This window comes from Accipiter gentilis, chromosome 7 (assembly GCF_929443795.1).
Source record: "Accipiter gentilis chromosome 7, bAccGen1.1, whole genome shotgun sequence".
Lineage (NCBI taxonomy): Eukaryota > Metazoa > Chordata > Aves > Accipitriformes > Accipitridae > Astur > Astur gentilis.
This window is the reverse complement of record NC_064886.1, coordinates 10,925,262-10,939,141: the sequence shown is the minus strand read 5'-3', so window position 1 is coordinate 10,939,141 and position 13,880 is coordinate 10,925,262. Positions and strand designations below refer to the sequence as shown.

Here is a 13,880-nt window from a genome sequence, read left to right as displayed (position 1 = left end):
ACCAAACTTGATTTGGGCACCTGCGGATGGGGGCAGGGAAGGGCAGAGCTGCTGCAGGCAGCCAGGGAGGGTGGAGCTCCTGCCTGGTCTGGCTGCTGGACACGGCACAAACCGACCCGCGACGCTACAAGTAAAACTTGCTCTTCCCCACCCCCCCCCGGCAGTAATGCACAATTTCAAGCGTTGGGGTTTGGCTTTTTTTTGGAGGCGGGGGGGGGGCAGGGCTCATAAACTTCACTAAACCCCTGTGAACAGGGGCTAAAAGAGGCAGATTTTTTTTTTCTTTTTTTACAAATTGGAATCAAATCTCCCCTCACCCGCCAGCTGAAATGCAAAACCCCAGTCTGGGGGAGAGCTGGAGCAGCAAAAAGCAGGATCCAGCCACCACACACCCACATCCCTCAGGCACCCAAACCAACCATGCCACAGCACTCACACAAGGGAGGCTTTTTTTATCATGCTAAACAACCTTTTTTTTCCCTTAAAAACTTTTCTAGGGCCTCTACGCGCTCCAGTTCCATCCTCAGCATCCACCTGAATAGCAGCTTTGTCATCCTAGCAGGGCAAGGAGGGCGGCTGCTCCTCTGGCAGCAGGGCCAGGGCTCCTCAGGTGGCTAAAGCCCACACTCGAGGCTGGTTTTTGAAGACATGGAGAGTTTGGGGGGGGGGGAGGGTATCAAAATTCTCCAATTTGGCCACTTTTTTAGCACCGCCTAAATGAAAACTAAAGAGGGCAGTGACCCCCAAACCCCCACCGGGGCTAGGGCCACTGTGCCAGCCACAGAAGATGCCCAAGCCCTTTATTTTTTATACCGAAGTTTATTAGTTTTTTTAAACTTTTAATATATTTAACCTTTTATTTTTTTTAAAAAACAAAAACAACAAAACACATTTTGGTCTGACATTGGTTAATGGTCCTTTTCCCCCACCCCTCCGCCCTGGGAGGACTCGCTGCATCCCGGGTGGATGCAGGAGGCAGAGCCAAGCCTGGCTCCTTCTGTCTTCCAAATAAATAGAAACAAAAAAAAAAAAAAAAAAAAAAAAATCAGATGCAAATTTGTCCTGTTACAGCTGGGGAAGGGACCGGGAGAGGCCACAGAGAGGGAGAGACTTGAAACCCACTTACAGAAGAGAAATGAGGGGATTAAACTTCTCCGTGAGACACTAGTAGTGACTAAACCCCGCAGCTTCCTTCCCCCACGTACTTCCACATAGTGTCATCTCATCATTCAGCCACTAAAACACCCAGGACTTCATCCACTTCTCCCTCCCTACCCTCCGAGGGCAGCGGAGCAGGGACTGCACCAGCTTTTCGGCTTTTCCACTGCCCTCCCTCACTCGGTGCTGGCAGTGAAGCTGGACAGGGGTCAGGGAAAAGGCTTTTTCCCGGTGTTTGAAGAGGCCACTGCAGGACACGCTCCCCTCTGGCGAGGGGATGGTCAGGAAAAGGGGGGAATAACGCAGGGCTGGAGCCCGGCGAGGGACTGGAGCCAAGCTCTCCAGCCACAGTGGATCCAAGGGGGCTGTGAGGAGGGGAATGAGCCATCCCAGAGGGATGCTGGTGGGAGCTATCCTCGCTCTGCCTGTCCCAGGGCACCACAGTGGATTAAGGCAGCAGGTGAAAGGCAGAAAGGGCACCAACGGTGAGCGTGAGGTGGAGAAGCAGCAACCGTTGCCACCCCCAGAGTCCTGGCTCCTCTCCGGAGGAGGTGACGGAGGGGGCTGGGGGCTGAGACAGGCTCTCTGGGGTCCCGGTTTGCTCCGCTGGACTAGGGAGGGGAGAGGATGGAGGGAACAGGGACCTTGGCGCTACGTGAGGGTGGCATTGGTGGGATTTGTCATCTCACGGGTTTGGCCTCCAGCGGGGCCCCCGGCCGCCCCTGCCAGCACACAGACAGGGCGAGGGTGCTCAGTCGGTTTTGCGGTGGTTGTTGTTGAGGACAGGGTGCCCATTGGAGAGGGGCCCATTCTTCGCCGCCTCCTCCTCCTCCTCCTCCGAGTTGTCTGTCTCTTCACGGTCGCTCCTCTCGTCCTCCACCACCTATGGCAGGAGAGGAAAAGCCAGGGGGCTTGGTCAGTGGCACCCCATTTTCCTGCCGTGCCTCAGTTTCCCCCATGGCAATCACTAAGGTCTCCTCCCCGCCAAGGACTCTCCAGGACTTGGGGAGCCAAGTGCACTCCAGCGTCATGGTTTGGGGGTCTCCCCTGCAAACCATCCACCTTGCTCCCAGGGCAGACCCACACCCTCCATCCACCCCGAGCCGCATCGGCAAGGTCTGGATACAGCCCTCTTCACCCTGCACCAGTGTCACCCTGTGGGATTGGGAGCCCCGAGCCATCCCCAGGCCCCCTCTTGCCTTTCCAGTTATGAACTTCTGGGCCATGCGGATGATGAGGTAGGCCCAGAAGATGTGCAGCGACTGCAGCACCACCATCATGAAGTTGAAAAAGTAGTAGCCAAAGAAGGCAGGGTAGAGATCCAGCGGATAAACCACCGTGCAGTGCATGATCCTGCCAGGAGAAGCAGCTCTGTTATGGGCAGGGACCGGCACCCCCACCCCCAGTGGGTCTCCCCAACCCGTGCCACAGTTTCCCCACCCATTCACCGGTGACCGGCACTCACCAAAAGGGCAGGATGACAAGGCGGGTGACAATGAAGACAGCGGCGAAGACGATGAAGATGTTGTTGCAGGTGTTTCTCCAGCCGGCATAGTTAAACATCTTGGCGGACTGTGGGGGCAGAGAAGGGGTGAGTCAGGGAGGGGATGCGGGACATGGCTGTGGCAGTGCGGAGAGGGACGTACCTCCAGCAGATAGTCTGACGAGTCATGCAGGGCCATGATGAGCGTCCCTGCACGGATGTAGTTGGCGAACCAGGAGAAGCTGATGAGGATGATGGTGGCAACATGGTGGATGATTTGCTCTTTGAAGTCCTGCGCCCAGGAAAGGGGGAGCCGGGGGTTACAGCAGCCCAGCTCCAACCCCCAGCCCCCCGCTATCCCTCTCGCCTCCAAGATCCCCTCCATGGCTCCAGGTCCTCCCAGCCCACCAGACCCTAATGCCCACCATGAGGGTGAAGAAAACTGTCCCCGTGTCTGCCATCCCTGTCCCCAGAGAGTCCCACCGTCACAGCCCACCTTGCGCTTGACATCAGAGGCGATGCTGAAGAGCAGGGACCAGTAGAAGGAGAGCTCGATCATGTAGTACCAGTACTGGGAAGGCAGCATGCTCTGAAACCCAAGAGACAGGTTGGGGGGATGCTCCACGTGCCCTGGGCGGGTTTGATCCCCTTCCATGGACACCAGCCAGACCCATGGGTGTCCTGGGGACCCTTCTGCACCTCATGGCATGCAAACCCCTTCTCTGTGCATCAGCCAAACCCACATGGGTGCCAGAGACACTGTGCCACCCTGGAGAGACCCTCCCACACCCCCAGGGCCTCCAGTTCCCATCTCTGATCATCCAGGCAGCTCCCGGGGGTAGGAAGGGCCATGGGATGGTGGCTGGGACAGGATCGGGCGCTCACCTGGATCGGGTATCCCTTCCACACCTCCCGGAGGTCATAGAACCAGGGTTTCTGTGGTATGCAGGGAGGGGAGAGACAGAGAGGTGTTAGAGAAGGCCGGGGGAGTCAACAGGGCCAGGCACGTGCTGGGGGCGGGGGGGCCAATACTTACATCTACTATGACAGCCATGCCAGCAATGAAAGCAATAAGGTAAAACGTGAATCGCCAACTGGAAAAAGGAAGCAGACGGTCCTCAGATGGGCACTGGGGCGAGGGAGGGAGAAGGACGGACCCACCAGCCCCATATTCCCCCCTCCCAGGGCAGCTCCCGGCCAAGCGGGTGCCCCCACAGCCCCATCCACTCAGGGACGTGGCCTGCAGGGTGACAGTGACACCAGGTGCAGGGGTCTCACCTGGCCTCCCTGAACTTCTTGAGTAGGCTGGGACGGTCTTGGTTACGGCGGCGACGAAACCAGCGCTCCACCTGCCGCACCGTCCAACCGCTCTTCTTCGAAAGCATCTCCACGTCAGCCTGGGGGACGACAGGGACGTCACCCCCATGCCACAGGGCCCTGGCTCTGCCGCTTGCCCCCCCAACCCAGCCACGATGAGCCCCTTTTGGGTACGTCCCTCCCCTCACCTGCTTGGGGTGTTTGGTGGTAGCAGTGTAAAATTTCTCCAGCACGGCATTGGGGGTGGCTTTTAACCTGATCTTCTCCTTGACATTCAGTAGCCCAGCCAGTGGGGTGGCCACGTACCTGAGGAAGGAGTGGAGGGACAGAAAATGTCCCCATTTCTGCGTCACCTGGCTGATATGGCCCCAGCAAAGCCACCCAGGGACCCACAGCCACTCAGTGCCTCAGTTTCCCCATCCCACTGCTGCTTCTCCAAGGTGGGTTTTACCATGGGGGACTTCCCCCAGGTCTCTCTGTCACCCCAGGGTTGGGGGACCAGCCCTCCACAAAGTAGCAGGGCCGCATCCACCCCACTGAAGGGTGCCTCCCCCCTCTCCCTCTGTCCCAACAAAGCCCCGTCTGTTCCCGGCCTTGGCTCGCCATTGTTTGCCCAACAAATCGCTCCTTAAACGCCGGGGCCAGTGGCCGACCATGCTGTGATAAGGGCGGTGGAGGATGCACAAAGCCGGGTTTGTGCAGAGCTGCTGGGGGCAGGTCCCCAGCCCTAAATGTGGTCTGGGGTGGGAGGTGGACCCCTGGGGTGCCACAGCCACACACACACCCCCCCAGCCAGGCTGAGAACAGGGTAACACATCCAAGGGTTCATCACAGCATGTCCCCAGCCCCACGCACAGCCCCCGAGGCGCAGGGTCCCCCCCCATGCCAGGGAAGGAACTCACGTCTCAAAGAGGTGCCGGATGACGAGGAAGAGGAAGGCCAAGGGGAGGGTGATGTAGAGATCGGAGGCTTTGGCATAGACCCGTCCATCCCGGTCCTCCAGGTCAGCCCAGGTGAGGTTTGCTGGGAGCCAGAGCCGTTCCCACCAAAAATAGCTGTACAAGGTCTGAAACATGCTGGGGGGGGAAGGAAAACAGAGGGCAGTGGTGAGAAAGGGGCTGTGGCCAGAGAGAATCGGGGAGGGGGTCCCTGCTTGCAGCTGGTCACGTCTCCCTCTGGCCAGTGCCACCAGCACGGTCTGCAACGCCCTGGCTGGACCCGGTGCCCCAAGCCCCACCTCGGCTCCTGGCGGAGCCCCCAGCCCAGCCACCCGCTGGGGAGGGTCCGCAGATTGGTGAAATCCCCCTCCTGCCGCACAGAGCGGCCAGGCGCTCAGCTGGAGCAGAGAGGGACTTTGCTCCCTGCAGCGGAGAGGTCAGCGGGTGATGATTAACCGAGGCTGGCTCTTGCTTCCAACCGGCAGGATGGATCCTTGGCACTGGTGGGAGGGAGGAACCGGGTTCCCGGTCTCCGGGACTTCCCCACCCTGGTTCCCTGACAGCATCGCACAGCATGGCATCAGCCAGGGACAGGCACAACCCTGGGATCACGGCGGGATAAAGAGGAGGGGGGAAGCCCCCGACATGGTTTCTCTCCCGAGCGCTGTGTCCGCATCCCAGGGCTGATCCCGGGCACACAGCCCAACACCGGCGGGGGGAAACCGAGGCACGGAGCCCACTGCCACCTCTTGGCTGGTCAACCAGACCAAGGCAGCTGTGCGGTGCAGGATTAGGGATTTGCCGGCGGCACAATGAGCACCTTTGTGCCTTAAAAAGGTTCCCAACGGGCACCACAGCCGGGCACAGGGAGGGAGAAGCAGCCCAGCGCTGTCACGGTCACCACTGCTGCACAGGGAAGCCGCCCTCACCGTGGGGTCAGCGCATCCTAGCTCTTCCTTCCCTTCCACATTGGCACCTCCTGGCATCAGGCACGAGCCGGTTTCCCCCTCCCCACCGTGGGGAGCTGAGCCCGGGCTCCAAGGGGCTGGGATGGGGGGTGGGGGCAACAGGGGGTCCCCGTCCCCTGGGAGACAAATCTTCAATGCAGAGCAGAGATTTAGATGAAGGACAGGCCGGCTTCGCTCCGGCAGAGGGTGGAAAGAGGAACCACCGGGGCTGGTTTCGCAAGCCAAGGCGGGAGCGTGCCCCCGATTCCCGCTTAACCAGGATGGGATGGCTGTGCCGCAAACAGAAAGCGGGCAGGTAACGGGCAGAGCAGGCAGGGCAGGCCAGCGGCGCGTGGGAGGACTCGGGGTGAGGCCCTGGTCAGGGTTGGCGGCATCTTCTCCCCAGGGGAAACCAGGACACCGGGCCCCTGCTGATGTGCCAGGGAGGGAGTGGAGCTGGAACCGGGTGCTGCCGAGCTGGGGTGGGGGCCCGGTAATGTCAGCCGGGACCACCCCGAGGGGATTTTAGGAGAGATCCTGCTAGAAAGTGAGAAAATCCTGAAATTTTTAGGTTATGGATGGAAAAAACGGAGCCGGGAGCATCACTGGGCACCGAATTCCAGCCAGGACCCTGCACCGGGGGCTCCTGGGGTGTCCTGTCCTCGCCGGTTGGGAGAGTCCCGAGTTACCACTGCCTGGAGAGACCCGGGGGAGGCAGGGGCCCGCCCGGCGGGGGACTGCACCCCAGCCCCGGTGGGGACAGAGTCCGGGCCTCGCAGCGGGCCGGGCGGGGGGTCACCGCCTCCCTCCAGCCCCGGCCCCGGCCCGCCCCGCCCGCCTGGAGGAACCCGGGGGGGGGGGGGGGGCCGCCGGGGCCTGGGCGGCAGGGGAGGGGGGAGGGGGGCGGATCGAGGCACGGAGCCGCCCGAGGGGGCGGCCGGGAAACAGCGGGGGGACCGCACCGGGCTCCAGGGCGGAACCTCCCCCCCCCTCCGCCGCCGCAGGGCCTCCCGGCGGGCCCTGCCCCGCCCGCCCCGCACCAGGCCCGGACCCGCCATAACGGGGAGGCCCGGGGCGGGTTGCGGAGTCGGGGTGAGTCGGGGTGAGTCTGTGTGAGGAACCGGGAACCAGCCCCCACCCCGCGGCCCGGCCCGGCCCTCCCGGTGCGGGGCCGTGCCCGGCGGAGACCGGAGACCTCGGCGGAGACCGGAGACCTCGGCGGAGACTCCGGGCCCCCTCTCCCTCCCCCCGGTCCCCCGGCCCCACTCACGCGCCGCCGCCGCCCGGTGCCGCCGCCCGGTGCCGCCGCCGCCGCCGCCTCGCGCTGCCGCTCGCGCGCCCCCCCCCCCACCCACCCCCCGCGCGCCCCGCGCCAGGCAGCGGGCGGGAGTGACGTCACCGCCAACGCCGAGGGCCCGGAGGGGTGCGGGGCCCGCCGAGGGGCGGGGCGGGGCGGGGAGCCAGGCGTGAGCAATCCATCGCCGGGACGGGGATCGGCGGGGGCGGAGGGCCGGAGGAAGGGAGAGGGACGGACGGGCCCACCCCACGCTGCCTCTCCATGCCCTCCAGGCGCTCCCTGTGCTCATCCCCATACCCGCGATACAGCCCCTACACCTAGCCATGGGCACGCCCTACGCTCATCCCTAAGCTCCGCCGATATGCCCCTATAGACGCTCCTGTGCTCACGCCGTGCTCACCCCCTATATAGCTCCTATACACCTCTCTGCACCTCCATACGCCTCTATACACCCCCATACACCCCCTATACACCTGTATACACCTCCGTACACCTCTACACACCCTCTATACACTTCCATAAACCTCTGTACACCCCTATACACCCCTAAACAGCCCCATACACCCCCTATATGCCCCCATACACCTCTGTACACCCCCACACACCCCTATACACCTCCATACACCTCTGTACACCCCCTATACACCTCCATACACCTGCTATACACCTCTATACACCCCCTATACACCTCTATGCACCTCCATACACCTCTATACATCCCCTATGCACCCCTATACACTCCCTATAGACCCCGCTCGCCCCCCACACGCACCCCCACGCTGGCGGCGATTCCGGTGCGCAGCGCCCCCTGCCGGCCGCTCCGCTTCACCCCACAGCGGGCAGGGCGCGAACCCGCGTGTCCGTGGGCCTCGGAAGGTCCCGTCACCCCAACCCTCCCCAAACCCGCGTGTCCGTGGGGCGTGGTGGCCCCCACCGGTGCCAGGCAGCCGGACACGTGTGCGCAGGGACAAGTCCTTTATTTGCCAAGGGCTAAGGCCACGTTTCAGACACAGGGGTGCATGTCCCTCCCAGGGGTGCGTGTGTCCCCCCCAAGACGCGTGTCCCCCCGCGTCTCGGAGCAGGGACCGGTGGGACCCCCCCCCGGGTGGGACCCCCCCACGTGTTAAGGCCACTGGAAAGATTTGGGTGGTCCCGGCAGTGGGGAAGGAAGGAAGGATACCCCCTCGTGTGTGTGTGTGTGTGTGTCCCACTCGTGTCCCCAGGGACCCCTGTGGGATCTCCCCGGAGGACAGACCAGAGTGGGGAGTCAGGGGGCTCCGGCTGCAGGGACCCACCACACGCCCCAGCCTGGCTGGGATCCAGGGGGGGAGCCACAGCGGGGATGAGGCAGGGCCCCCACGGGTGCCCCCCCATGGGGGGCCGGGCCCTGGGTGCTATAGGAGGGTGCAGTCCAAGTCCGGCTTCTGTCGCTGTCTCCGTTCTCCAGCTGGCCGGCTGCCCAGCTGCGCACGGCCCTGGGGGCAAAAGAAGGTGGCTGGGGAGCAGGAGGACCTGCAGCTACCCCCCCATCACCCCAGGGGGGCCATTGCCACCCTCCCCGGGAGTGGCCGGTGGGATGGAGCAGGGGCATGAGGGGGTGAGAACCACCCGCACCCCACGCTGGAGTCCCGGTAGGGAGCACAGGGTTACCTGCACTGGGACCTGCTGCTGCCGCTGCTGCTGCTGCTGCTGATGATGATGATGATGATGATACTCTTCCTGCTGCAGCTGGTGAGCGAGCTCCAGGTCACTGAGCACAGAGGGGTCCTGTCCCTGCTGCTGCTGCAGGGACAGGGCGATCATGTAATCCTGGGAGGGGGAAGAAAGAGGCGGGGGGACTCAGTGCAGCAGGCCCAAACCCTGCAGCATCCCCCAGAGCTGGGACGGGACTCAAGCATCCCCCGCCACCATCGGTTGTCCCCTACCTGGTCCACTTGTCTCTGCTGGAGCCGGTGGTCCAGGGGGGCCGCAGTGGCCCCCTCCTTACCCGGAGTGTGGCTGAGATGAAAATCGGTGTCGCAGAAGCAGCTGTCTCCATCCACATTGTGGAGGCTCTCCCAGACCACCCTCTCCTCCTGCAGGAAGCCCTGGTCCGTCACCAGCAGGTAGAGGTGGCCCTGAAGAGAAGGGAGAGGGGACAATTGGCTCTGGCCAGTGTCGGAGGGGGGTGTCCGTCAGCTCGAAGGAAGGTGGGCAAGGGGCTGGAGCTGCACCTTGTGCTTTATCATGGTGCTGAAGTGGTTGTTACGGAAGAAGACGCTGAGCTCGCCCTCCCTGACGGTGGTGGTAAGCTCGCAGAGCCCATGGTAGGTCAATTGGGAGGCTGTGGACTCCAGGAACTGCTCTGCCACCAGCCCTGGGGCGAGAGTGGGGTGGGACCGGGGCCAGGGCGTCCACACCCCGCCCTTGGGGAGCAGGCGGCCAGGCGGCAGGGAGGGCTGTTGGTTACCTTCGCTCACCAGGCTGGAGTCACTGGCCTGTTTGCAGGTGATGATCTTCTCCACCAGTTGGTTGTAGCTCAGCTTGCCCACAGCTTGCATCACCTCCGGGCTCTGCAGGGAGGGGAAGGGCCAGGGGGGTGAGCACCAGGACTGCGAGGACCTGCCCTTCCATCCCACAGCAGCCCAGGGCAAGAGGAGGATGGTTCACTTTGAACCTTCCCCAGCCAGCTGGACCACTGCTCCACCACAGGGACATCCAACAAGCTGCGCTGGCAGCTTCCACCATGGGGAAGGACCCATCACGGAAGGGTTTGGGTTTGAAGCGACCTTCAAAGATCATCCCGTCCAACCTCCTGCCATGGGTAGGGACATCTCCCCCTCAATCAGGTTGCTCCAAGCCCTGTCCAACCCGACCTTGTACACTTCCAATGACAGGACATCCACAGTTTCTCTCTGGGCAACCTGTGCCAGTGTCTCACCTTGCCTTAGATCATTCCCTTGTGTTCCTGGACCCATGCAAGCCACCAGCCAGGTGGCAGGACAGCCGTGGGGCCAGCTCACCTGGGGGTCCACCAGCCAGCCGTGGTAGAGTGGCACATTGAGGAGGTCGAAAACAATGCACTCGGGCGTGTACTCAAAGTCCGAGACACCCGTGAACCGCACGTTGACATCCAACCCCGTCGAGAGCTTGGGGAGGACTGTCATGGTGTCATTGATGTTCTGGTGGGAGAAAAAACAAGGGGGGCTTGCTGGAGAAGGGTTCGGCACCCCAAGTCTTGCAGACCAAGTCTACCAGTGCTCCCTGAGATGGGGGGGATCAATTTTTGTGCTGGGTGACAGGCGACCTCACTCCTCACCTGCTGGAAGTTGAGCTGCAGCCCCTCCGATGGCTCCCGGGGTTGGGTGGACAAGATGCAATCCCCTACAAGGCAATGCAGTCAGCCCCCGGTGACCTGGTTAACCGCAGCACACCGCGGCACATCCCGGCAGCAGGGCAGGGATGACGGGTTCCCTGGGGAGCTCACCCAAATGTGCCATCAGCTCCTCAGCTGTGATCACCTCCTTCTGCGGGGGCAGCTTCACCTGGAAGCACCAAGAGGCTGGGGACCATCCCCTGGCCCCTTCCCCTAGCGATCTAGGGGGAGCAGAGCCCGATCCCCCCTTACCAGCCCCTCCAAATCCCCCCCCCGCCCCCAGCACCCTGCTTGCCTTCCACTGCAAGAAGAGGATGTTCATGATGGCCAGGAGCGGGCAGGGCCCGTTCTCGCTCTGCATGATGACGGGCGTCCGCTCGCCTTTCCAGGTAATCCACTTCACGCAATAAAAATCTGCCTCCGCTTCCCGACTGGGGGTTCGGGTTTGGGGGGGCTCAGCCGGTAACTCCACTGCCCTGGCATCCAGGCTGGGCACAGGGGCACCTGGCAGGGACCCCCCACCCTCCGCGGGCTGCTTCTCCCGAGCATCTTCCCTCGGATGCTCATCGGAGGGGAGACGTGAGGCACAGCCCGGCTGCCCCATGCCAGGGCTGGAAGGCACGTCCGCCTCCCCGCCACGCGGCATGGCAGCTTGCCCATCCAGTGCCGGGCTATCCCGGCCACCAGCTGGCATTTCTTCCCCACTGACGGCCTCCTCCGGGAGCTGGCAGGTCCCTTCACCGCTGGAAGGGGCCGGGATCGTCCCTTCCCGCTCGGGCGGCTGCTCCATTGGAGCAGGTGGCAGCAGGACCCTCACCGTGGTGTCCTGCCTCAAGCGACTCCGGATCAGGCCCCTGGGAACGCTCTGGGTCCGTCCAGGAACAGCCACATCCCAAACCTCTCCCTTAGAAGGTAAAACTTGGGTATTTCAAGAAAAAATACATATATTAGTCCAATTTGTTTACCAGGTATGGCTTGTTTAGCTCAGATTTTTTTCTCCCCCATCCCTTTACATTCATTTAAATAATGAAAAATAAAACATTGGCTGCTCATGCCTCTAAATTGTCGTTAAAAAATTGAATGCCATGGATGCGTGTGGATTTTATCGGCCTCCCATTTGCAGAGAAAGAGGAAAAAACCCGAACCAACCTGGGAAGAATTGAGGGGTTCAATGGAACCAAGGTGGCGTGAGGGAGAGGTCGGAGTCCTGCGATTCCGCCAGGGTTTTCCTGCAAACTCAGCCCGGTGAAGATGCTCCTGTGGACAGATTTGGAAAATTCAGCTTTTAAATAGTCAAGAGATTTGGAAAATTTGGCTTCAAAATACTCAAGAGATTTGGAAAATTTGGCTTTTAAACACTCCATGAAGGCAGAGACGTGGCTGCTCCAGCTTCGACTCAGTTTTCCGCCTGGTCTCTCCACAGTCCCCCGGCCGCAACACAGCCACCCACACACGCCAGCTCACCGGGAGATCTCCTTAGCCCCTAATCCTTCTCCCGCCCAGCACAGGCTGTGCTCACAGCCATGAGACGTGACCCTCTTGAAGCCCCCCATATTCCCAAGGGAGCTGGGGATGTTCTGAGAGGGATGCAGGCAATGGGTGTTGGAAACACCCAGGGAGGGTGGAAACTGGGGGGAGAAAGGGTTTTTTTGGGGAGGCGACAAAAGTCCAGGAGAAAATCAAGGGGCTCGGTGCCCTCCGAGCTGTTCCCGTCTCTTCTAGGGCTGGAGCAGAGGGGTCTTGGGGGAAAGAAAAGGAAAGGGACGATGCCCAGTGGTAACTGTCTATTCATTTATTATTATTTATTAATTAATTAATTAGTGCAGAGGTAAATAAACAAGTAAATATTCCCATGAAACAGATGTATAGATAAATAAATAGTAGTAGTAAATAAACAAACAAGTATTTTTGATAGACAAGTAGATAGATAAATCAATATTCTTAATAAATAAATAAATAATCTCTAGAAATAAATAGCCTGGAAATAAATAAATATTCTTGATAGATAAATAGACATATAGGTAAGTAAATAAATAAGTAGTATTATTAAGTAAACAATAAATATTTTTGATAGCTAAGTAGATGGATAAATAAATAGTCTTAATAACTAAATAATAAACATGTACATATTCTTGATAAATAAAATAAAATAAAATAAATATTCTTTTTAAAAACAGGACCACCAAGAGGCCAGCGGTGTGACCGAGGAGAAGCAGGCACTACCTCCCCAACCCACTGCCTGGTGCCAAGCCAAACCCACCACAGCCGCTCCCACCACACCGGCCCCACCAGATGCTGGATCGACGTCCGGCAAGGTGACGGGAGCTGGAAAAACCAGCTGGAGGCGGCCAGTCCAGCCCTAGCCGGGGGGTGCTGGGGTGGGACAAGGCCGGTGAGGGCTCTGGGTTGCCGCCCGGCCTCAGTTTCCCCACCCAGCAGCGTGGGCAGCCCAAACATCAGCAGCCGAGCCCACGGCGGGGCTGGGGTCACCCCAGGGTCCCCCTCAACCCACCTCCACTGCCCCAAAACAACCCAAAACGCCACCATCGCTCCCACCACCCCGGGGTCACCCTCGCCCTATGGCATCACCAGGGCGGGGAGAGGGGGGGGGTCACCCACCCAACCCACCCCCAGCAGCGCCCTGACCCCCTCTTACTGTGCAGCTGCTTTGCTGCTGTCGTTTCCCCACTCCCTCCTTCTTTTCCTCCTTTTTCCTTCTTTTTTTCTCCTTTTTCCTTCTTTCTCCTTGTTTTTCCTTCTTTATTCCTCCTTTTTTCCTTGTTTTTTCTCCTTTTTCCTTCTTTCTCCTTGTTTTTCCTTCTTTATTCCTCCTTTTTTCTCTTTTTCCTTCTTTATTCCTCCTTTTTCCTCCTTTTTTCTCTTTTTCCTTCTTTATTCCTCCTTTTTCCTCCTTTCCCCTTCTTTATTCCTCCTTTCTCCTTCCTTTATTCTTCTTTATTCCTTCTTTTTACTCCCTTTTCCTTCTTTTTTCCTCCTTTTTCCTTCTTTTCCTCTCCTGGTTTTCCTCCTTTCCTCCTTTATTCCTCTTTATTCCTCTGTTTTCCTTCTTTTTTCCTTCTTTCCCCCTCCTGTTCTCCTCCTTTCCCCCTTCTTTATTCCTCCTGTTTTCCTTCTTTCTCCCTCCCGTTTTCCTCCTTTTCCCTTCCTTTTTTCCTTTTTCCCTTCTTTTTTCCTCCTTTCTCCGCTCTTTCCCCAGCCAGGCAGAGGCCTGCTCTCCGCCGCCGAACCCCACGCTCCGGCTCTCTGCCGGGAAGGCGGATTTACTGCCGGGCGAGCAGGAGGAGGAGGAGGAGGAGGAGGAGGAGGAGGACGGGCAGGAGGGGTGGAGAGAGAAGGCAGCTGCATGCAACGCTGCTACACCGCC

The 13,880-nt window shown here is 60.1% G+C and overlaps 2 protein-coding genes across 7 annotated transcripts; both read right to left on the bottom strand.

Annotated features, from left to right (window-relative positions):
• Positions 1-799: 799 nt before the first annotated feature.
• On the bottom strand, positions 800-7,187 carry CERS2 (ceramide synthase 2). 4 transcript variants are annotated; one of them, XM_049804453.1, is made up of 11 exons: positions 7,114-7,187; positions 4,861-5,034; positions 4,147-4,264; positions 3,920-4,038; positions 3,678-3,735; positions 3,527-3,577; positions 3,138-3,230; positions 2,805-2,933; positions 2,624-2,730; positions 2,358-2,511; positions 800-2,041 (listed from the first exon to the last, which is right to left on the bottom strand). In XM_049804453.1, exons 2-11 carry the CDS (start codon positions 5,031-5,033, stop codon positions 1,910-1,912), a joined length of 1,134 nt encoding a protein of 377 aa, XP_049660410.1. In that variant the 5' UTR covers position 5,034; positions 7,114-7,187; the 3' UTR covers positions 800-1,909. The 4 variants fall into 4 exon arrangements, with proteins under 4 accessions (XP_049660410.1, XP_049660411.1, XP_049660412.1 ...); XM_049804454.1 differs by lacking the exon at positions 7,114-7,187 and adding an exon at positions 5,826-6,640; XM_049804455.1 differs by lacking the exon at positions 7,114-7,187 and adding an exon at positions 5,196-5,819.
• A 904-nt stretch (positions 7,188-8,091) lies between these two features.
• On the bottom strand, positions 8,092-13,417 carry MINDY1 (MINDY lysine 48 deubiquitinase 1). 3 transcript variants are annotated; one of them, XM_049804450.1, is made up of 11 exons: positions 13,152-13,170; positions 11,645-11,752; positions 10,791-11,413; positions 10,607-10,664; positions 10,439-10,503; positions 10,143-10,301; positions 9,590-9,692; positions 9,354-9,496; positions 9,066-9,257; positions 8,791-8,949; positions 8,093-8,615 (listed from the first exon to the last, which is right to left on the bottom strand). In XM_049804450.1, exons 3-11 carry the CDS (start codon positions 11,283-11,285, stop codon positions 8,535-8,537), a joined length of 1,455 nt encoding a protein of 484 aa, XP_049660407.1. In that variant the 5' UTR covers positions 11,286-11,413; positions 11,645-11,752; positions 13,152-13,170; the 3' UTR covers positions 8,093-8,534. The 3 variants fall into 3 exon arrangements, with proteins under 3 accessions (XP_049660408.1, XP_049660407.1, XP_049660409.1); XM_049804452.1 differs by lacking the exon at positions 10,791-11,413 and having other exon boundaries at positions 8,095-8,615; positions 13,152-13,417; XM_049804451.1 differs by lacking the exons at positions 11,645-11,752; positions 13,152-13,170 and having other exon boundaries at positions 8,092-8,615.
• Between the last annotated feature and the right edge of the window lie 463 nt (positions 13,418-13,880).

Excerpts from the sequence above, each read along its gene's own strand:
- CERS2 (XM_049804453.1), bottom strand. The coding sequence starts at position 5,033 with ATGTTTCAGACCTTGTACAGCTATTTTTGGTGGGAACGGCTCTGGCTC. Across the intron at positions 4,039-4,146 it reads CCACCAAACACCCCAAGCAG|GCTGACGTGGAGATGCTTTC; the intron begins GTGAGGGGAGGG and ends GTCGTCCCCCAG. Across the intron at positions 2,512-2,623 it reads CTTGTCATCCTGCCCTTTTG|GATCATGCACTGCACGGTGG; the intron begins GTGAGTGCCGGT and ends TTCTCCTGGCAG.
- MINDY1 (XM_049804450.1), bottom strand. The coding sequence starts at position 11,285 with ATGGAGCAGCCGCCCGAGCGGGAAGGGACGATCCCGGCCCCTTCCAGC. Across the intron at positions 10,504-10,606 it reads GGAGCTGATGGCACATTTGG|GGGATTGCATCTTGTCCACC; the intron begins GTGAGCTCCCCA and ends ATTGCCTTGTAG. Across the intron at positions 9,693-10,142 it reads GCTGGCTGGTGGACCCCCAG|AGCCCGGAGGTGATGCAAGC; the intron begins GTGAGCTGGCCC and ends CCCTCCCTGCAG.